The sequence below is a fragment of the Salmo salar genome, chromosome 25, assembly GCF_965601325.2.
Source record: "Salmo salar chromosome 25, fSalSal1, whole genome shotgun sequence".
Lineage (NCBI taxonomy): Eukaryota > Metazoa > Chordata > Actinopteri > Salmoniformes > Salmonidae > Salmo > Salmo salar.
In genome coordinates, this window is record NC_138315.1 from 11,318,443 (window position 1) to 11,341,319 (window position 22,877).

The 22,877-nt window shown below is 43.1% G+C and overlaps 1 protein-coding gene across 2 annotated transcripts; it reads right to left on the reverse strand.

Annotated features, from left to right (window-relative positions):
- Nucleotides 1-126: 126 nt before the first annotated feature.
- Nucleotides 127-22,727, reverse strand: LOC106586141 (WD repeat-containing protein 75). Of its 2 annotated transcripts, none has more exons than XM_014173035.3 (20): nt 22,587-22,727; nt 21,947-22,076; nt 21,709-21,774; nt 21,514-21,613; nt 20,936-21,060; nt 20,504-20,574; nt 20,022-20,138; nt 19,812-19,900; nt 14,851-15,009; nt 14,336-14,511; nt 13,870-14,045; nt 13,512-13,663; nt 13,105-13,279; nt 5,844-5,938; nt 5,601-5,696; nt 5,200-5,369; nt 3,301-3,360; nt 3,019-3,165; nt 2,486-2,577; nt 127-415 (listed from the first exon to the last, which is right to left on the reverse strand). In XM_014173035.3, the coding sequence occupies exons 1-20, from the start codon at nt 22,670-22,672 to the stop codon at nt 205-207; spliced, it is 2,493 nt and encodes an 830-aa protein (XP_014028510.2). In that variant the 5' UTR covers nt 22,673-22,727; the 3' UTR covers nt 127-204. The 2 variants fall into 2 exon arrangements, with proteins under 2 accessions (XP_014028510.2, XP_014028508.2); XM_014173033.3 differs by having other exon boundaries at nt 13,105-13,282.
- Between the last annotated feature and the right edge of the window lie 150 nt (nt 22,728-22,877).

Here is a 22,877-nt window from a genome sequence, read left to right on the forward strand (position 1 = left end):
AACTACAGTACGGAGCTAGACATAATACAAAATGATATTTTTTTTTACTTTAAAATAGTTTTGTTTTAATCCAGCAAAACTGAAACATTCTTGGGGCAATGCCAGAAACAAGCATGATACAGCACATTTGAAAACAGAAATATATTTTATTACATGAAAATACAGCCTTTGGAAAAGTGTGTGTGTGTTTGGGCTTAGTCAAGCTTAACAGTCCAGGAGGCTGCTGAGCCAGCTGTGGTCAAATGTTTTAACTTTCCTCAGTTCCCTCTCCTGGGCTTTGGTGAGAGCTGGTGCCCCAAACTCCTCGGGTGTGCCCCATGCTGCCGATTCCCCCAGACGGGGGTCTGCTTCCCCTTCGGAGCTCTCTTCCTCTTTCTCTCTCTCCATTTCCTCTTCTTCATGTTCTTTTTCCTCTCTTCAGCAATTTACAAAAAAAACACGTGTAAGTGGGGGGCTTGTGACCAAATATGACTAAGCAAGTATTCCAAAATATTAAAACAGTCAACATAAAATTTGATTTCCCACAGTACTGTCTAGCATATGGAGGGAATTTTCTGACCCAAAGCGCATATCAGCCCGCTTTCTCAAGGAAGTGAGATGTAGCATTTGTTACTGCACCTACAGTGCCTTCGGAAAGTATTAAGACCCCTTGACTTTTCCACATTAAGACTAATGTAACATTCTAAAAAAAAATACTAAAATCCTCAGCAATCTACACACAATATCCCATGATGACAAAGCGAAAAACAGGCTTAGAAATATTTGCACATTTATAAAAAATAAAGTATCTGTTTTATTTACATAAGTATTCAAACCCTTTGCTACGAGACTCAATTTAGCTCAGGTGCATCCTGTTTCCAGTGATCATCCTTGAGATGTTTCTATTCCACCTGTTGTAAATTCAATTGGAGATCATTTGGAAAGGCACAAACCTGTCTAAAAAAAAAGGTCCCACAGTTGACAGTGCATGTCAGAGCAAAAACCAAGACATGAGGTTGAAGGAATTGTCCGTAGAGCTCAGAGACAGGATTGTGTCAAGGCAAAGATCTGGAGAAGGGTACCAAAACATTTCTGCACCACTGAAGGTCCCTAAGGACACAGTCGCCTCCATCATTCTTAAATGGAAGTTTGGACCCACCAAAAAGCTTCCTAGAGCTGGCTGCCCGGCCAAACTGAGCAATAAATAGGGGGAGAAGGGCCTTGGTCAGGGAGGTGACAAAGAACCCGATGGTCAATGACAGAGCTCCAAAGTTACTCTGTGGAGATGGGAGAACCTTCCAGAAGGACAACCATCTCTGCAGCACTCCACCAATCAGGCCTTTATGGTAGAGCGGCCAGACGGAAGCCACTCCTCAGTAAGGCACATGACAGATCTCAGATCATGAGAAACAAGATTATCTGGTCTGATGAAACCAAGATTGAACTATTTTGTCTGAATGCCAAGCATAATGTCTGGAAGAAACCTGGCACCATCCCTACGGTGAAGCATGGTGGTGGCAGCATCATGCTATGGGGATGTTTTAAAGCAGCATGGACTGGGAGACTAGTCAGGATCAAAGGAAAGATGAATGGAGCAAAGTACAGAGAGATCCTTGATGAAAACCTGCTCCTAAGCGCTCAGGACCTCAGACTGGGGCGAAGATTCACCTTGCAACAGGACAACAACCCTAAGCACACAGCCAAGAAAATGGAGGATTAGCTTCGGGACAAGTCTCTGAATGTCCTTGAGTGGTGCAGCCAGAGCCCGGACTTGAACCTGATCGAACATCTCTGGAGAGACCTGAAAATAGCTCTGTGCAGCAACGCTCCCCATCCAATCTGACAGAGCTTGAGAGGATCTGCAGAAACTCCCCAAATACAGATGTGCCAAGCTTGTAGGGTCATAGCCAAGAAGAATCAAGGCTGTATTCGCTGCCAAAGGTGCTACAACAAAGTACTGAGTAAAGGGTCTGAATACTTATGCAAGTGAGATATTTCCATTTTTAATAAAAAATGTTTTGCTTTGTCATTATGGGGTATTGTGCATAGATTGTAGATACATTTTAGAACAAGGCTGTAACGTAACAAACTGTGGAAAAAGTCAAGGGGTCTGAATACTTTCCAAACGCACTGTATATAACCTTTTAGGTTTAAGATTATATTGACAGAACAAATTCTTACTTAAAAACAATGACCTGGGGGAGTCCACGAACTGAACTCTACCCACACACTCATACTTACATCCCGACACACACACACACTGATAAAATGTGTACTGTTGGGGGTTACTCAAAGACTATGGATGGAAAACACTGTGCTAGGGTGTAAGGTCATCGTCACCATACTACTTTGACCTCTCCATTTTTTTCAGGGGAATGTAGATTAACCTATTCATTGTGATTCTATGTCAACATACTGTTTTTAATTTTTTGTTATTTTTTTACTGTATGCCACAAACCATTATCTTGTCTGGAACAATAAACAAACTACTAGTTACTGGACTCACCTGGCAGAGGAGCTGGAGATGAGCAGGGAGCGGACAAACATGGCGCAGAGGAACGAGGCTGAAGGCAGGACGTGGGCTGGGGTGTGCAGCAGCTGAGGGAGAGAGAGTGAGAGAGGAGTGAGTTATGCAGAGGTCCTGATGCGTATTGCTCACTGACTATGCCCTTCAGGGCAATGCTCAATAACCTGGTCTAAAAAGTTAAGCTGGGTTCTTGAGAGAGTCAAGTAAGTGTTCCCCGTTTACCTTTACAATTATTAGACAATAAAACATTTATTGGATTAACTTTTTGATACATTCTGGGAATGTTTGCTGACCAATTCGTCTCACCTAGCATCTAAAGTGAGCTCAGTATATTCAGTAGTTCACTGCTTGGAAGTATACAACTACTTGGCACATGCATTATTTAAGGATTCTAGCAAAGCTAAACATGAACTTTGAGGACCAACACTGCAGAATGTAGAAACACAAGATTTATTTACAGTTCAACAAATTAACAGCCAGTGAACATTGCATGAATACACACACAAACACACCTCCTTGATGGCAATGGAGCCCTGTGGGAGCTGAGTCCTTTCTGCCATGGGATTGGTCAGCGCTTCCTGCTTGTCCAGTTGCTGCCGTCTGTGTTTCCCTAACAACAGGTAGAACGGCGTCACGGCAACACTGTCGTCTACCATGAGCTGAAAAACACCCCGAAAACAAAGAGTCAGAACTGATGCAGAGATTGCTATACATTGTCACAGAAAAAAAAAAAATTGCTAAAATGAATGACAGTACGTTTTCCGCAACCGTTTTGGAACAAAGTGGGATTGTACCTGTTTACTGGATGCCAACAGTCTGTCCTCTTCAGTCTTGGTGCTAAAAGTCAACAAATCCTACAAATGGATGTCAGACAGAACCTCTGTGGTTAGTTACCTGCCAGTGGAATAAGAAGTCAAACTCAAGCATGCTCCAACACCCCCAGATTAACAGTTCCTTTACTTTCAATGTCATTTAGTAGTTTGGAGGAACTTCAAGGTTAGAAATGAACAGAACATGTTGGGTGTCCAGTCCTTTCAATTACTAGCGGTGACAAAGGAAAGGAGACGAGGAAAGGACACCATGAGTCTGGAGACCGTGTATATTATATGCTCAAAAAAATAAAGGGAACACTTAAACAACACAATGTAACTCCAAGTCAATCACACTTCTGTGAAATCAAACTGTCCACTTAGGAAGCAACACTGATTGACAATAAATTTCACATGCTGTTGTGCAAATGGAATAGACAACAGGTGGAAATTATAGGCAATTAGCAAGACACCCCCAATAAAGGAGTGGTTCTGCAGGTGGTGACCACAGACCACTTCTCAGTTCCTATGCTTCCTGGTTGATGTTTTGGTCACTTTTGAATGCTGGCGATGCTTTCACTCTAGTGGTAGCATGAGACGGAGTCTACAACCCACACAAGTGGCTCAGGTAGTGCAGCTCATCCAGGATGGCACATCAATGCGAGCTGTGGCAAGAAGGTTTGCTGTGTCTGTCAGCGTAGTGTCCAGAGCATGGAGGCGCTACCAGGAGACAGGCCAGTACATCAGGAGACGTGGAGGAGGTCGTAGGAGGGCAACAACCCAGCAGCAGGACCGCTACCTCCGCCTTTGTGCAAGGAGGATCAGGAGCACTGCCAGAGCCCTACGAAATGACCTCCAGCAGGCTACAAATGTGCATGTGTCTGCTCAAACGGTCAGAAACAGACTCCATGAGGGTGGTATGAGGACCCGCCGTCCACAGGTGGGGGTTGTGCTTACAGCCCAACACCGTGCAGGACGTTTGGCATTTGCCAGAGAACACCAAGATTGGCAAATTCGCCACAGGCGCCCTGTGCTCTTCACAGATGAAAGCAGGTTCACACTGAGCACGTGACAGACGTGACAGAGTCTGGAGACGCCGTGGAGAACGTTCTGCTGCCTGCAATATCCTCCAGCATGACCGGTTTGGCGGTGGGTCAGTCATGGTGTGGGGTGGCATTTCTTTGGGGGGCCGCACAGCCCTCCATGTGCTCGCCAGAGGTAGCCTGACTGCCATTAGGTACCGAGATGAGATCCTCAGACCCCTTGTGAGACCATATGCTGGTGCGGTTGGCCCTGGGTTCCTCCTAATGCAAGACAATGCTAGACCTCATGTGGCTGTAGTGTGTCAGCAGTTCCTGCAAGAGGAAGGCATTGATGCTATGGACTGGCCCGCCCGTTCCCCAGACCTGAATCCAATTGAGCACATCTGGGACATCATGTCTCGCTCCATCAACCAACGCCACGTTGCACCACAGACTGTCCAGGAGTTGGCGGATGCTTTAGTCCAGGTCTGGGAGGAGATCCCTCAGGAGACCATCCACCACCTCATCAGGAGCATGCCCAGGCGTTGTAGGGAGGTCATACAGGCACGTGGAGGCCATACACACTACTGAGCCTCATTTTGACTTGTTTTAAGGACATTACATCAAAGTTGGATCAGCCTGTAGTGTGGTTTTCCACTTTCATTTTGAGTGTGACTCCAAATCCAGACCTCCATGGGTTGATAAATTGGATTTCCATTGATTATTTTTGTGTGATTTTGTTGTCAGCACATTCAACTATGTAAAGAAAAAAGTATTTAATAAGATTATTTCTTTCATTCAGATCTAGGATGTGTTGTTTAAGTGTTCCCTTTATTTTTTTCAGCAGTGTATATATATTCACCATGTGTTGGGTGAGGAAGTAGAGCTGGGATCTGTTGAGCCACTGGGTACGCTCCTCGCAGCTCTCCAGCATCTGGTCGCGCGGCGCGAAGACTGCATGCTGCACCTTGCCCGTGCACAAAGCCTTCTGGGAGTAGAGGGGCCGTGGCTCGCTGGGCTTGAACACAAACACTGGTGGGAGCAGAGAGCATATTGAGGAGTGAAGCCCATTTAGACTTGGTTGGGTCTACCGTACGGCATGGCTACAGCACATATTATACAATACCTAAGGGGACCCTGCCATGTGCAATTGGCTACGCTTTGGGCCCTTGGAGTGGGTGTGGCAAAAGTAATCTAAACCAAATGAGGCAAAATAGTTATGTTGGTACTGGCAGCTAGAACCAGACACTAGGTAGCACTCACAGTCAGAGCTGCCAGATTGACTACAGAAGGCAGCCATGTTCTCAGACAGCGGGTCGGTCTGGAGCAGGCTTACGTCCATGGGGGTACTCCACTCCACTGAGAGAGAGAGAAGGAAAGAGAGAAACAAATGTAGAAAGAGAAAAGTTTACGGATTGAACAGATTAGTTTAATTTTTTAGTCATGGATGTGTTGCTTATAGGACAGTTGCACACGAGCACACATGTCAGAGGGCCACTGTCTTACGTGAGCAGGTGAGGAGGTTCCAGCAGCAGAGTTGGCTCTTGGTGCTGGTCCCCAACAGGTACTTGGAACAGCTTAACCGTCCAAAACAAAGGTCCCTGTTGGATCAAAAGAGTCTTAACCTTCAAACCATGTCACCCGTCTCTTACCGTACTGTCAAAGTCCACCTGACCATACCACCACCCACCCTAAAAACATATTTCACAGGATTAGTGGCAAGAAGCTTTTCCACACCAGAGCTCCAACTACAAATGCAGTCACCTGAAATCATTTCAGTTCAGACCACATGTAAACACCAAACAGAAAAATCCATAGGTGGTTACACAACGGACTATGAGCAGCTGGAATAACAGTGCAGAGTCCCAGTGCTTGACTTCCACAGCCATCTGTACCAGCAATTGCCTACATCCCTCTGAGCACATACGAGGCAGAGATATCCCTATTCAGTGCTGTGAGAAAGTATTTGCCCCCTTTCTAATTCTCTACTTTTGCATACTGAATGTTATCAGATACATTTTGGCCCACTCTTCCATGCAGAACTTCTTTAACTCAGCAACATTTGTGGGTTTTCAAGCATAAACTGCTTGTTTCAAGTCCTGCCACATCATTTCAATTGGGATTAGGTCTTGACTGACTAGGCCATTCCAGAACTTCAAAATTGTGTTTTAGCCATTTTCAAATCATGTAGACTTGTGTTTTCCATCATTGTCTTTCTGCATGACCCAGCTGCGCTTCAGCTTCAGCTCACAGACGGAAGGCCTGATATTCTCCTGTAGAATTCTCTGATACAGAGCAGAATTCAGGGTTCCTTCTATTAAGGCATGTCGTCCAAGTCCTGAGGAAGCAAAGCATCTCCAAAACATCACACTACCACCACAATGCAGAGAAGCAGAGCTGCCACTAGCATTTTGCTACACCTACAATAACATCTGCTAAACATGTGTATGTGAACAACAATTTTATTTGATGCTTGACTGTTGGTATAAGGTTCTTATTGTGGAACGCGGTGTTATCGCCAGGCATAATGGGACCCATGTCATCCAAAAAGTTATACTTTTGACTCATCTGTCCATAGAACATTCTTCCAAGAGTCTTGATGATCAGCCAGTTTCTTTTTGGCAAACTTGAGTCAACTTTTTTGGAAGAGATGGGTCCCATTATGTCTGGCGAAAACCAAACACAGCATTCTACAGTACGAACCTCATAGCAACGGTCAAGCATGGTGGTGGTAGTGTGATGTTTTGGAGATGCTTTGCTACCTCAGGACTTGGACGACTTGGCTTAATAGAAGAAACCATGAGTTCTGCTCTGTATCAGAGAATTCCACAGGAGAATGTCAGGCCATCCAACAGTGAGCTGAAGCACAGCTGGGTAATGCAGCAAGACAATGATCCAAAACACACAATCAAGTCTACATGAAAATGGTTAAAAAGCAACAATTTTGAAGTTTTGGAATGGCCTAGTCAAAGTCCAGACCTAATCCCAATTGAGATCTAGTGGCAGGACTTGAAATTAACAGTTCATGCTTGAAAACCCACAAATGTCACAGAGTTAAAGAAGTTCTGTAAGCAAGAGTGGGCCAAAATTCCTCCACAGCAATGTGAGAGACTGATCAACATCTACAGGAAGCATTTGGTTGCAGTCATTGCAGCAAAAGGTTGCACAACCACTTATTGAGTGTAAGGGGGAAATTCACACAGTGGAATTGGGTGTTGCATAACTTATTTAAATAAATAAATAAATACACTGAACAAAAATATAAACACAACATGTAAAGTGTTGGTCCCATGTTTCATGAGCTGAAAAACATCCCAGCATTTTTCCATACGCACAATAAGCTTCTCAATTTTGGTTGCACAACTGTGTTTATATCCCTGTTAGTGAACATTTCTCCTTTGCCAAGATAATACATCCACCTGTGGCATATCAAGAAGCTGATTAAACAGCATGATCATTACACAGATGCACCTTGCGCTGGGGACAATAAAAGGCCATTAAAATGTGCAGTTGTCACAACACAAGGCCACAGATGTCTCAAGTTGAGGGAGCGAGCAATTGGCATGCTGACTGCAGGAATGTCCATCAGAGCTGTTGCCAGAGAATGTTATATTAATCTCTCTACCCTAAGCCGCCTCCAATATCATTTTAGAGAATTTGGCACTACGTCCAACCGGCCTCACAACCAGGTGTGCCCATGTCAAACTCATTCTGATTGGCTGGGCCTGGCTCCCAAGTGGGTGGGCCCATGCCCTCCCAGGCCCACCGGTGGCTGCGTTCCTGCCCAGTCATGTGAAATCCATAGATTAGGGCCTAATGAATTTAATTGACTGATTTCCTTATATGAACTGTAACTCAGTAAAATCGTTGCAATTGCTGCATGTTGCGTTTATATTTTTGTTCAGTATAAAATAAGTATCAATTTGTTTTGTTATTTGTAAACTCACGTTCCCTTATCTAATATTAAGTTTTGGTTGAAGAGCTGATAATTCAGTATCAAAATTATGCAAAAATAGAGAAAATCAGAAAGGGAGCAAATTACATCCTCATTTTAGGTAAAAGATGTAAAAGAATTGAGAGTGATGTATAGTTGACTATCACTGTATGCAATGGCTTGGGGCCATTGTGAATACCAGCACTAAGACCAGTTTGTCGTCATTTTCAGGCTGCAGCTAAGAAGCTTTGGCATGCAATTGAATAAGACAACACACCAAATACAAATTGTTTGCACTCACTGACCTAAGGGGGGGAGGGCTGACTTGGCAAGATATTGTAGTAGAGGCTGACACTTAACATTGCGCAGCATATTCTGTCTCCCAAGTTGACATGGCTGGCCAATATAACTTCGTTTTTTGTATGTTCCCGATCTGTTGCCATGAAGTGCACTCGTTTGGTGCAAATATTAGACTTACAGTTCCTTCAGAAAGTATTCATACCCCTCAACTTATTCCACAATGTTGTTACAGCTTGAATTCAAAATGGATTAGATCTTTTTTTTTTTTTTCACTCAATGGCCCATATTGAAAAAGTGAAAATATGTTTAGAAATCTTTGCACATTTATTGAAAATGAAATACAGAAATCTCATAAGTATTCACACCCGAGTCAATACATGTTGACATACGTCTTTCGGATGGGACGTTAAATGGGTGTCCTGACTCTCTGAGGTCATTAAAGATCCCATTGCACTTATCGTAAGAGTAGGGGTGTTAACCCCGGTGTCCTGGCTAAATTCCCAATCTGGCCCTCATACCATCATGGCCATCTAATCATCCCCAGCTTACAATTTTCTCATTCATCCCCCTCCTCTCCCCTGAAATTATTCTCCAGGTCGTTGCTGTAAATGAGAATGTGTTCTCAGTCAACTTACCTGGTAAAATAAAATAAAAAATAAAATGTTACAAACACCCTTGGCAGCGATTACAGCTGTGTATGTCTTTCTGGCTAAGTCTAAGAGATTGTACAATATTTGCACATTCTTATCACAATTCTTCAAGCTCTGTCAAGTTGGTTGCTAGACAGCCATTTTCAGCTAAGTCTTGCCATAGATTTTCTAGCCAATTTAAGTCAAAACTGTAACTAGGCCACATTCAATGTTGTCTTGGTAAGCAATTCCAGTGTATATTTACTCTTGTGTTCTAGGTTATTATCCTACTAAAAGGGGAATGTCTCCCAGTGTTTGTTGGAAAGCAGACCATTTTTTTACTAGAAAACTCTAGAGTCCTTGCTGATGACAAGCATACCCATTACACGATGCAGCCACCATGCTTGAAAATATGAAGAGTGAAACTCAGTGATGTGTTTTGTTAGATTTGCCCCAAACACAATTTTTTTTGCAGGTTTACACTTTAGTGCCTTGTTGCAAACAGGATGCATGTTCTGGAATATAAATATTCTATACTTGCTTCCTTCTTTTCACTGTGTCAATTAGGTTAGTATTGTAGAGTAACTACAGTCGTGGCCAAAAGTTTGACAATGACAAATATTAATTTTCACAAAGTCTGCTGCCTCAGTTTGTATGATGGCAATTTGCATATACTCCAGAATGTTATGAAGAGTGATCAGATGAATTGCAATTAATTGCAAAGTCCCTCTTTGCCATGCAAATGAACTGAATCCCCCCCAAATATTTCCGCTGCATTTCAGCCCTGCCACAAAAGGACCAGCTGACATCATGTCAGTGATTCTCTCGTTAACACAGGTGTGAGTGTTGACGAGGACAAGTCTGAAGATCACTCTGTCATGCTGATTGAGTTCGAATAACAGACTGGAAGCTTAAAAAGGAGGGTGGTGCTTGGAATCATTGTTCTTCCTCTGGCAACCATGGTTACCTGCAAGGAAACACGTGCCGCCATCATTGCTTTGCACAAAAAGGGCTTAACAGGCAAGGATATTGCTGCCAGTAAGATTGCACCTAAATCAACCATTTATCAGATCATCAAGAACTTCAAGGAGAGTGGTTCAATTGTTGTGAAGAAGGCTTCAGGGCGCCCAAGAAAGTCCAGCAAGCGCCAGGACCGTCTCCTAAAGTTGATTCAGCTGCAGGATCGGGGCACCACCAGTACAGAGCTTGCTCAGGAATGGCAGCAGGCGGGTATGAGTGCATCTGCACGCACAGTGAGGCGAAGACTTTTGGAGGATGGCCTGGTGTCAAGAAGGGCAGCAAAGAAGCCACTTCCCTCCAGGAAAAACATCAGGGACAGACGGATATTCTGCAAAAGGTACAGGGATTGGACTGCTGAGGACTGGGGTAAAGTCATTTTCTCTGATGAATCCCCTTTCCGATTGTTTGGGGCATCCGGAAAAAAGCTTGCCCGGAGAAGACAAGGTGAGCGCTACCATCAGTCCTGTGTCATGCCAACAGTAAAGCATCCTGAGACCATTCATGTGTGGGGTTGCTTCTCAGCCAAGGGAGTGGGCTCACTCACAATTTTGCCTAAGAACACAGTCACGAATAAAGAATGGTACCAACACATCCTCCGAGAGCAACTTCTCCCAACCATCCAGGAACCGTTTAGTGACGAACAATGCCTTTTCCAGCATGATGGAGCACCTTGCCATAAGGCAAAAGTGATAACTAAGTGGCTCGGAGAACAAAACATCAATATTTTGGGTCCATGGCCAGGAAACTCCCCAGACCTTAATCCCATTGAGAACTTGTGGTCAATCCTCAAGAGGCAGGTGGACAAACAAAACCCCCCAAATTCTGACAAACTCCAAGCATTGATTATGCAAGAATGGGCTGCCATCAGTCAGGATGTGGCCCAGAAGTTAATTGACAGCATGCCAGGGCAGATTGCAGAGGTCTTGAAAAAGAAGGGTCAACACTGCAAATATTGACTCTTTGCATCAACTTCATGTAATTGTCAATAAAAGCCTTTGACACTTATGAAATGCTTATAATTATACTTCAGTATTCCATAGTAACATCTGACAAAAATATCTTAAGACCCTGAAGCAGCAGACTTTGTGAAAATGAGTATCTGTGTCATTCTCAAAACTTTGGCCACGACTGTACAATGTTGATCCATCCTCAGTTTTTTCCCATCGCCGCTATTAAAAACTCTAACTAAAGTCATCATTGGCCTCATGGTGAAATCCCTGAGCGGTTTCCTTCCTCTCCGGCAACTGAGTTAGGAAGGACGCCTGTATCTTTGCAGTGACTCCGTGTATTTATATACCATCCAAAGTGTAATTAATAACTTCATCATGTTGAAAAAGATATCCAATATCTGTTTTTTCTCTCTTTCTTTTACCCATTACCAATAGGTGCCCTTCTTTGCGAGGCATTGGAAAACATCCCTGGTCTTTGTGGTTGAATCTGTGTTTGAAATTCACTGCTCGACAGAGGGACCTTAATTGTATGTGTGGGGTAGGGATGAGGTAGTCATTCAAAAATCATGTTACACACTATTATTGCACACAGTGAGTCCATGCAACTTATTTGAGTTAAGCAAATGTGTACTCCTGAACTTTAGGCTTGCCATAAAGGGGTTAAATGCTTTGACTCAAGACATTTAACTTTGTCATTTGATTAAATTTGTAAACATTTCTAAAAACATAATTACACATTATGGGCTATTGTGTGTAGGCCAGTGACACAAAAATCGCAATTTAATCAATTTTAAATTCAGCCTGTAGCACAAAATGTGGAAATAGTAAAGGGGTACGAATACTTTCTGAAGGAACTGTAAGTACCACAGAGGGTGTTACACAAGTAAACAACGGAAATGTGAACCTAAGTTCATATCACGAGTCATAACGGTTGGTTTAACACTAGGAGAGTCAAGAGTTTAATTGACTCAAAATGGACTTAAGTTTAAGTCATGTCCTCCTGTCCTTGACTTTTCCTAAGTAAGTCTATATAACACACAGTCGTTGTTAGAATTGTAATATCACCAACAGAAAGTGTTATAAGCAGTTAAGAGGACATGTGATTTACAGCCAGTTATTTCACTGGTAGTCAGCCTGTCCAGCTGATGGCCCGTTGACACTAAACCTAAACTACATCGAAACTAAATTTCACACAGAGTTAGCCTACAGACAAGACTAAATTAACAATAGTCTAATGGGAAAGAATATATTCAGTTGTATATGAAGAATCTGATGAACAGCACAGCTTGGAATAGACATGAATTGCAGCAGCAAAAAGGGACATTATTCTACAGAGTCAAAAGCAGGTAAGACTATACTGTATCAGAAAGAGCAGGTTGTGCCATTTCTAAATCACCTCTCCTTGCCAAACAACTCTTACAAATGACCCCTTCAGCTCTATTTCAAAATCTAACTTTTTTGGCAGAATTACCACGATTTCATGCGCTCCCGGTGTGCACTGCAACACTCCAAAGCATAGTAATATACTTGGACTCAGAATACATTATGCCACTCTGTCCTTTTGAAATGCATACTGTTCCTGAAGACTTGCCCTTAACGAATAAATAATGAATGAGCTTTGCTATGGTGTTTATTTAATAGATTTTAACACTTGAATTGTGGCGTTTGTGTTTTTTTCGTTTGTACATAAACTAATTAAAAATGCTGGTGGTCCAACGCTTTTCTAGCGTTAGGCCATCTTGTTTGTTGACAGACTGCTATATCTGCTAACATTAGTTTTATGTTAGCAAAGTTGTTGAAACGACTGCTCGTTTCAATGGTCGTGTGTGTTTGTGTATACTTGTATCAGTGTGTGAATGTTTGTAAGTGTGTGTGTGTGTGTGTGTGTGTGTGTGTGTGTGTGTGTGTGTGTGTGTGTGTGTGTGTGTTCTGACCTGATGGCCCCTGGGGGCTGGGACAGAGTGGTGAGTAGCTCCCAGGAAGCGGGGCTCCACACGGTCACCACCTCCTGGAAGCCCACGGCCAAAAGGGAGCCGTCAGCCGAGAAGGAGCAGCAACCGGGCTTCAGAAGATGATACCCACCCACAAAGTCACATGCCCAAAAGCCCTCTGCTGGTCGCCATACGCATACAGAGAAAGGAAAAGCCAGGGACAACGTTAGAGCACCAGTTTGATTTGGCTCATTGGTACCTTGATTTGGCAAATCATGTGTCGGTGAATAATAACTAGCAGGTCTCAAAGACCTATTATATAGGAAGACTTGTCAAATCCTGGCCATCAGGCTCAACAATCCAAACCAAAAATCCAAACCCATAGAAAGAACCACCTCGGGACTACTTACCCTTGGTGTCTGAGTGGTCTGCCAGCAGCCAGGCTTTGAAGTGGCCGTCGAGGCTAGTGGTCACCAGCATGGTGGTCTCTGGGGAGGGGCTGAAAAACATGGCTGTAATCCGGTCCTCGTGGGGAGCTGTCACTGTGGTGTTCAGCACAAAACTACAGAGGGGGACGAGGTAGGGTGGAGAGTGGGTGAAAGATGGAAACCACATACTTAAACATATCACAAATGGAGCAGCGTTACAGCCAAATGTGTGAACAGCAATAACTAAGGGGTTTGTTATTGACGAGCATGAAAACAATGCCACAACATGTTGATATGAAGACACGTACAACATGCAACCAGGCTTAAAAATAAATAGTACCCCTGAGTTAGCTTGTCGTACTCCCACAGCTTCAAATTGATCTCCAGCTCAGCGCCTTTTTTTCTCCTCTCCTCCACGGTAGCAAGCCAGTCGCCGCGGGCGTCGAATGCCGCTTTGACCACCTCAAACTGGTCCAGACCCTCCTCGTGGATGTACTCCTGCTGTACTATGTCCAACTGAAGGTAGAAGAGAAATAGTAAAATAATTTTCATTAACTTACTCAATAAGAATTTATTCATTATCAAATAGTTACATTTTTTGTTCATGACAAATGAGCGAAGCCAGACCTTCAAGACTCAGGCCATAGAAATAAAATGATATAAATACCCATTCTAGTCATTCCATTTCTACAAGTCATGTGACAAAGTTCAAGGACATTCCTAGGTAGCTGCCTGGCCCAAGTTTACAAGGACAGTGTTTGGTGGTTTTTAATTGACAGTTCCTGTAGATAAAAAGACGTGCTTACGTTGTAGAGTTGCTTGTCGCGGTGGAGAGAGTAGAACTGCAGGTGCCCTGGTTTCCCGTTGAGCACCAAAGCTTTACTGCGCGGGTCGATAATTAGGTTTGTCCACACACCATCGCCTTTAACCAGCCCCTGGATGACGGCCGACACTTTGACACAACTCTGAATGATTGTGATCTCTTGAGAGGGGGACCGAGAAAAAGGGAGGGGAAAAAAACCCAGAAAGGGTTAGGTCTACAGATTGAATATTCCTAAAATCTTTCTAGCAGTTGACAAAAGGAACATGCATAGAATGAATACATATGGCCACTGTCCCTTGTAAATGTGAGACTTAGGACTCTGAACAGATTTAAGCATCCTTCCTTGAAGAATCACTGATCTAACATGATTGGATAGGTGCAAGCATGGATTCGGCACACAGCAATGACCAATCCAGTCATGTCAGATTAGTGATTACTTCAAGGGAGAGAGGAGAGATGAACCGTGAAATTCTTGTAACAGGCTGTAATAGTCCTTACTGTTGTCAGAGTGCGAGGTGCAGAACAAGGAACCGTCAGGTGACACGGCCAAGTGTGTGATGGCAGCGCCCAGGCGCGGCAAGAAGTCTTTCTGGTTCTCCTGTGTGTAATGCCAATGGACCAGCACGGACTCTATGCCCCCGCTCAGAAGATTAGTGCCTACAGAAAAGGAAGCAAAGAGTCACGCCACTGGTCAGAATCCTTCCACCATGAAAACAGTTGGCATAGAGCAGTGGTCCCCAACTACATTCAGCCGCGGGAAGATTTTTTCTTGAGTGGATGGTCGGGGGCGTGGAACGTCATGAATAACTTGTACACTCCAAATTTGATCGCAAATTATGACAAAAACAAATCATTTCAAACCTTGATTACATTGGGATACGAACGCATACAACAATTTGTATAGCGCTTTTCATTTGTTCTCAAAATATATACATTTAGAATCAAGGCAGGTAAAATAGCCATAGCGGGCTAGGCACTAAATACATTTTAGATTGGAACTATGAAAGAGTATATAGAAGTGGGTTAAGGCCATTTAAAAAAATGCAGTGATCGAGTGGCTCTCAGATGGTCAGGGAGAGCATTTCATAGGAGAGGCACAAGGGAGCAGAAGCCTCGGTCCCCCATAGTTCAGAGACGTGTCTTGGGGACTTGAAGCAGTAGGGAGTGGCTAGAATGCCTCCATTATGTGTCAGAATACTTAGGAACAGATTTCCTAAATTAAAATCACTTTCAGCTCATTTCCTGCTGATTTTAGTCTTATGTCCATCAACGAAATATGTATGTATGTAAGTATTCAGAACCCTTCCCTTTTTCCAAATGTTGTTAGCCTTATTCTAAAATGTATGAAATTACATTTTTTCATCAATCTACACACAATACCCCATAATGACAAATCAAAAACAGGTTAAGAAATCTGTGCAAATTTATTTAAAAAAACTAACATTTTATTTACATATGTATTCAGACCCTTTGCTATGAGACACAAAATTGAGCTCAGGTGCATCCTGTTTCCATTGATCATCCTTGAGATGTTTCTACAACTTGATTGGAGTCCACCTGTGGTAAATTGAAATGATTGGACATGATTTGTAAAAAGGCACACACCGGTCTATATAAAAGGTCCCACAGTTAACAGTGCATGTTAGAGCAAAAACCAAACCATGAGGTCGAAGGAATTGTCCGTAGAGCTTCGAGACAGGATTGTGTTGAGGCACACGTCTAGGGAAGGGTACCAAAACATTACTGCAGCATTGAAGGTCCGCAAGAACAGTGGCCTCCATCATTCTTAAAAATTTAAGAAGTTTGGAACCACCAAGACTTCCTAAAGCTGGCAGCACGGGCCAAACTAAGCAATCAGGGGAGAAAAGGCCTTGGTCAGGGAGTTTGCAAAAAGGCACCTTAAAGGACTTGCAGACCATGAGAAACAAGATTCTCTGGTCTGATGAAACCAAGATTGAACTCTTTGGCCTGAATGCCAAGTGCCACATCTGGAGGAAAACAGGCACCGCTCAGCTGGCCAATACCATCCCTACGATGAAGCATGGTGGCAGCATCATGCTGTGGGGATGTTTTTCAGCGAAAGGGAGACTAGTCAGGATCGAGGGAAAGATGAACAGAGCAAAGTACACAGAGATCCTTGATAAAAAGCGCTCTGGAGCAGGTTAGGACCTCAGACTGGGGCGAAGGTTCACCTTGCAACAGGACAACAACCCTAAGCAAACAGCCAAGAAAATGCAGGATGTCCTTGAGTGGCCCAGCCAGAGCCTGGACTTGAACCTGATCAAAACATCTCTGGAGAGACCTGAAAATAGCTGTGCAGCAACGCTCCCCATCCAACCTGACAGAGTTTGAGAGGATCTGCAGAGAGGAATGGGAGAAACTCCCCAAATACAGTTGTGCCAAGCTTGTAAGTGCTTCAACAAAGTGCAGAGTAAAGGGTCTGAATACTAATGTAAATGTAATTGAATACACCATAGGTGGACTCCAAGTTGTAGAAACAGCTCAATGATGATCAATGGAAACAGGAAGCACCGGAGCTCAATTTTGAGTCTCATAGCAAAGCGTCTGAATACTTATTTACATAAGGTATGTTTTTATTATTAAAACATTTGCAAACATTTCTAAAAACCTGTTTTTGCTTTGTCATTATGGGGTATTGTGTGTAGCTTGAGGGGGGAAAAAATAATGTAATCCATTTTAGAATATGGCTGTAATGTAACAAAATGTGGAAAAAGGGAATGGTCTGAATACTTTCCAAATGCACTGTGTGCACACACACAGTACCAGTCAAAAGTTTGGACACCTACTCATTCAAGGATTTCTTTATTTTTACTATTTTCTACATTGTAGAACAGTGAAGACATCAAAACTATGAAATAACACATATGGAATCATGTAGTAAACAAAAGTGTTAAATCAAAATATTTGAGATTCTTCAAAGTAGCCACCATTTGCCTTGACAGCTTTGCACACTCTTGTCATTCTCTCAACCAGCTTCATGAGGTAGTCACCTGGAATGCATTTCAATTAACAGGTGTGCCTTGTTAAAATTACATTTGTGGAATATCTTTACTTCTTAATGCGTTTGAGCCAATCAGTAGTGTTGTGACAAGGTAGGGGTGGCATACAGAAGATAGCCCTATTTGGTTAAAAACCAAGTCCATATAATGGCAAGAACAGCTCAAATAAGCAAAGAGAAACGACAGTCTATCATTACTTAAAGACATGAAGGTCAGTCAATCTGGAAAATGTCAAGAACGTTCAAGAGTGCAGTCGCAAAAACCATCAAGTGCTATGATGAAACTGTCTCTCATGAGGACCACCACAGGAAAGGCGGAGACCGGAGTTACCTCTGCAGAGGATAAGTTCATTAGAGTTAACTGCACCTCAGATTGGAGCCCAAATAAATGCGTCAGAGTTCAAGTAACAGTCACATCTCAACATCAACTGCTCAGAGGAGACCGTGAAATCAGGCCTTCATGGTTGAATTATAGTGATGCACCAATATGACATTTTTGGCCGATACCGATATCCAATATTTTCCTTGCCCAAAAAAAACCGATACCAATATTTAACATTTTAGTACAGTTAAATAGTTAACACACAGACGCAGCGGTCTAAGGCACTGCATCTCAGTGCGAGAGACGTCACTATTGTACCTGGTTCGAATCCAGGCTGTATCACATCCGGCCGTGATTGGTAGTCCCATAGGGCGGCGCACAATTGGCCCAGCATCGTCTGGGTTAGGCCGTCATTGTAAATAAGAATTTGTTCTTAACGGACTTGCCTAGTTTAAATAAAGGTCACACACTGACCAAAAACGTATTTGTTGGCATTTACGTACGTCCCCATTACCAGTAAAACATAATCAAAGAATTAGGTTTTCATTTACAGATGAAGTCGGAAGTTTACATACACCTTAGCCAAATACATTTAAACTCAGTTTTTCACAATTCCTGACATTTAATCCTAGTAAAAATTCCCTGTTTTAGGTCAGAAGGACCATCACTTAATTTTAAGAATGTGAAGTGTCAGAATAATAGTAGAGAATGATTTATTTCAGCTTTTACTTCTTTCATCACATTCCCAGTGGGTCAGAAGTTTACATGCTACCAAACACTAATTTAGTGTATTGCCTTTAAATTGTAACTGAGTCAGGTTTGTAGGCCTCCTTGCTTGCACACACTTTTACTGTTCTGCCCACAAATTTTCTATGGGATTGAGGTCAGAGATTTGTGATGGCCACTCCAATACCTTGACTTTGTTGTCCTTAAGCCATTTTGCCACAACTTTGGAAGTATGCTTGGGGTCATTGTCGATTTGGAAGACCCATTTGCGACCAAGCTTTAACTTTCTGACTGATGTCTTGAGATGTTGCTTCAATATATCCACATAGATTTTCCTCCTTCATGATGCCTTCTGTTTTGTGAAGTGCACAAGTCCCTCCTGCAGCAAAGCACCCCCACAACATGATGCAGCCACCCCCATGCTTCACGGTTGGGATGGTGTTCTTCGGCTTGCAAGCTTCCCCCTTTTTCCGCCAAAAATAATGGTCATTATGGCCAAACAGTTCTATTTTTTTCCCCCATCAGACCAGAGGACATTGCTCCAAAAAGTATGATCTTTGTCCCCATGTGCAGTTGCAAACAGTAGTCTGGCTTTTTATGGCGGTTTTGGAGCAGTGGCTTCTTTCTTGCTGAGCGGCCTTTCCGGTTATGTCGATATAGGATTCGTTTTACTGTGGATATAGATACTTTTGTACCCGTTTCCTCCAGCATCTTCACAAGGTCCTTTGCTGTTGTTCTGGGATTGATTTGCACTTTTTGCACCAAAGAACGTTCATCTCTAAGAGACAGAACGCGTCTCCTTCCTGAGCGGTATGACGGCTGTGTGGTCCCATGGTGTTTATACTTGCGTAACATTGTTTGTACAGATGGCTGATTTCTTTTGATTTTCCCATGATGTCAAGCATAGAGGCACTGAGTTGGAAGGTAGGCCTTGAAATACATCCACAGGTACACCTCCAATTGACTCAAATGATGTCAATTAGCCTATAAAGCCATGACATCATTTTCTGGAATTTTCCCAGCTGTTTAAAGGCAGTCAACTTAGTGGATGTAAATTTCTGACCCACTGGAATTGTGATACAGTGAATTAATTATAAGTGAAATAATCTGTCTAAACAATTGTTGGAAAGATTACTTGTGTCATGCACAAAGTAGATGTCCTAACCGACTTGCCAAAACTATAGTTTGTTAACAAGAAATGTGTGGAGTGGTTGAAAAATGAGTTTTAAATGACTCCAACCTAAGTGTTGTAAACTTTCGACTTCAACTGTATGTAATATATATATATATATATATATCACCCGCCACCTATTGGGGAACCCTGGCATAGAGTGATCAGAGATGATATGTCTAGGTATAATTCAACAGTTATGGGTTCAGTGGTTATATTACCTTCTGGGGTGAAGCACAGTGTGTTGACAGCACCGTGGTGCCAGTGCAAGGTGGAGTATGTGTACTCCTTCTTCTGGTTGAAGTTTCTCCTATGAAGACAGGGAAAGAACATTGACTGTGAGTGATGCCAATCAAGCGTTTCCCCTAGATTTGGTCTTTGGTGAGGCCATGTTTTGGGCATGGTCTCTAAGTTCTTCGAACATCACTCACCACATGCGAATCTTGCCATCTGCGTGACCTGTGGCAATACAGTCCTCTTTAGGGTGGCACGAAACACAGGTGAAGGCATTCTTGGCCCCTTTCTTCATCCCTGGCTTCAGGGAAAACCTGTGGGGCACAGAAACAAACAATACAATTGAATGAGTACTATGACAAAGTCATGAGCAATGTTATTTGGGCAATGTCAATAATGGACAATGTCAAAAATACTGTAATGTAATGAATCCTTATGATGCTTATTAGTTCCCTTTTACAGATAAGGGGTAGCCCAAAATAATGGAGAGGGCTGGCTGAACTCCCACTCCTGACTACAGACGAGCAGAAAGGCCACTCATCCAACAGATAAGCTGCCGTTCAGTGTGGTTGGACTTGTGTTGCTCAAACACTAGCCAGAGAGACAAAACCACAAATTACCATTCATGCCTACTGTCATTGAAGGGGACAGCCTCCCGATGTGCGAGAATGGTGTTTACCTGTAGGACTTCTGCTTTTTGAAGAAAAATACCTCGAGCTGTAAACCTTTGACAGCAGCTATGTATTCACCCTGTGAGAAAGAGTGGAGGAAGAAACAAGGAGGTGCATTATATTCATTAGTGCACATTGTTGTAAATGGTGTTCAGGAGGGTCCCTCCCCGTTTCAGCCTGTTTGTTTCCTAGGAGTACACCCAAGGTTTCAAGTAAAAACCTGGTGTCAATATTGAAGGCGATAATAAAACATGTCATGTCTTTTGCTAAAATCAACAATGTGCAAACTATGACAAGAGTGTGCATAAAGATTGTTGTAACGTCTCCTGCAAAAGCAATCATTATGGTTTAAGTGTTACCCTTGGCTAAGTCGTTTGCTGCCAGAGACTTGTTCGCTACTGGAGTACCTGGTACATGAAGTATAGGCCTATTACATGTACCTCTCTGCCAAAGGAGGCAGCCCCAGGGTGGGGGCTGACATCACAGAGCACGATCGACAGCTCTCGCGCTTCCACTTCCTGGTCCCCACTGCGGGGCAGATGAACAGCCACCAGCTGGAACAGCTCTGAAGACACACCACATATGGGTCAGAGGTCACCCTCTTCAACATTCTGCACCATTTTGTTGAGCAATTACATAGAAACCACCTTTGACTTAAAAGAACAACGCCATCTTGTCTATTTCAGATTTTCTCATTGAACGAGGTGAGTGTCAACATGACATTTGGCACTTTGGGGTGGACACCCAGTTGTCTCAATCAATGAGAGACGATATGAAACAGACAAGATAGCAGCGTACACATTGTTGGATTACTCAATGGATTTAAAATGTAATAACGGATCATTTTCTAAATTCTAACAAACCCCTTGCAACTAGACATGGAAGTTTAGACAAGTCGGGATTTGAGGAAGTATCGCCAAGGTTGGTCGAAAATTCTCTGTGCTGTGCTTTACATTACCTACTGTGTAACGGCTGTAGAAGCGTTCACATAACCTTTTCAAAGTGTAGCTATACTTACCAGAGCTTTTGTAATTTGCCATGGGAACGACGACAAAAACAACTCCTCCATGTTTTTCCGAGATGTAAATGGAGTAGATTGGGTACCCGATAATGAAGGTCTGAAAAGTATCATAGTAAGTCATTTAAGCACATGAAGCAAACAGGAAGCAGTGATTAAAACTGACTTTGGTAAAGAATGCTGCTGTGGCAGTACCTTGATGAGGATGCCATCCGTGAAGTCCCACAATCGGACAGTGCCATCTGCTGAGCACGAGTATACCTGCAAGAGAGTGCGACAATGTCACTTCTACACTCAAAACATCGCAATGGGCAAACACTCCTCAGACACCCAACCATCGGAGCCACACCCAACCATGTTTCTTTAGACATAAACATGTTGCTGATCAGACAAAGTTTGCAGACACGTATATGTAGCAACTGTATTGACAAACCTGCAGATGGTTTGAAGGGTTGAGGACAACGCCTGTCACCAGGTCTGTGTGTCCCTGCAAACCATGGACGTATTCCTCTGTGCTGGTACTGTACACGTTCACGGACTCCCCCGCGGCACACAAAAGGAACCTGCCGAAAACGACCGGATTGAAATCAGTTTACAGACTACGGTTATTCCAGATTCAATGTAACGTTAGCTAGATTGGGGCGGCAGGTAGCCTAGTGGTTAGAGCAATGAGCCAGTAACCGAAAGGTTGCTAGATCGAATCCCCGAGCTGACAAGGTAAAAATCTGTTGTTCTGCCCCTGAACAAGGCAGGTAGGCCGTCATTGTAAATAAGAATTGGTTCTTAACTGACTTGCCGAGTTAAATAAAGGTTTAAAAAAAACATACCGGTAACGTATGCTAACGTTACATGCTGATTCATAGTTCAGTAGCCAGATAGCTAACCTTGAATCCGTGGCGTTCTAGAATTCTGAAGTAAAATACATGTTTCTCTGACGTTTGGAATACTGATAGCTATCTCATGTTAACACAGTAACAACTTAGCTAGCCACAGAAGCTAACCATGACTACAATTTGCATCCATACTTGTGACATATATTTAGTTCAGGTCTGCTGCAATCAATACATACGTACCTGGAATCATTTGTAATAACTGGCTCCCTAAAGTTTATTTTGCTGCCACCACGGTGAACCACGCGGATTTCTGCGTGCTCCACCATCTTTCCGAATTTCAACTATGAACCTTCGCATCTGAACCACACGTGGCTATCTTCTGTTCTTGTTTATTCAGAACTGGTGCTTAGTCGCCCTCAAGCGTTCTACATAAATTACTGCATATGTATATGTATATACAGTAGCTGTCAAAAGTTTGGACACCCTTCGTTCAAGGGTTTTTCTTTATTTTTTTTACTATTTTCTACATTG

Bases quoted from the DNA above. Each gene is read 5' to 3' on its own strand.
- LOC106586141 (XM_014173033.3), bottom strand. From the start codon at position 22,672: ATGGTGGAGCACGCAGAAATCCGCGTGGTTCACCGTGGTGGCAGCAAA. The intron at 20,139-20,503 runs GTAAACACCATT...TGTGCCCCACAG, and splicing joins AAAAAGCAGAAGTCCTACAG to GTTTTCCCTGAAGCCAGGGA. The intron at 5,370-5,600 runs GTGAGTGCTACC...TGCTCCCACCAG, and splicing joins TCAATCTGGCAGCTCTGACT to TGTTTGTGTTCAAGCCCAGC.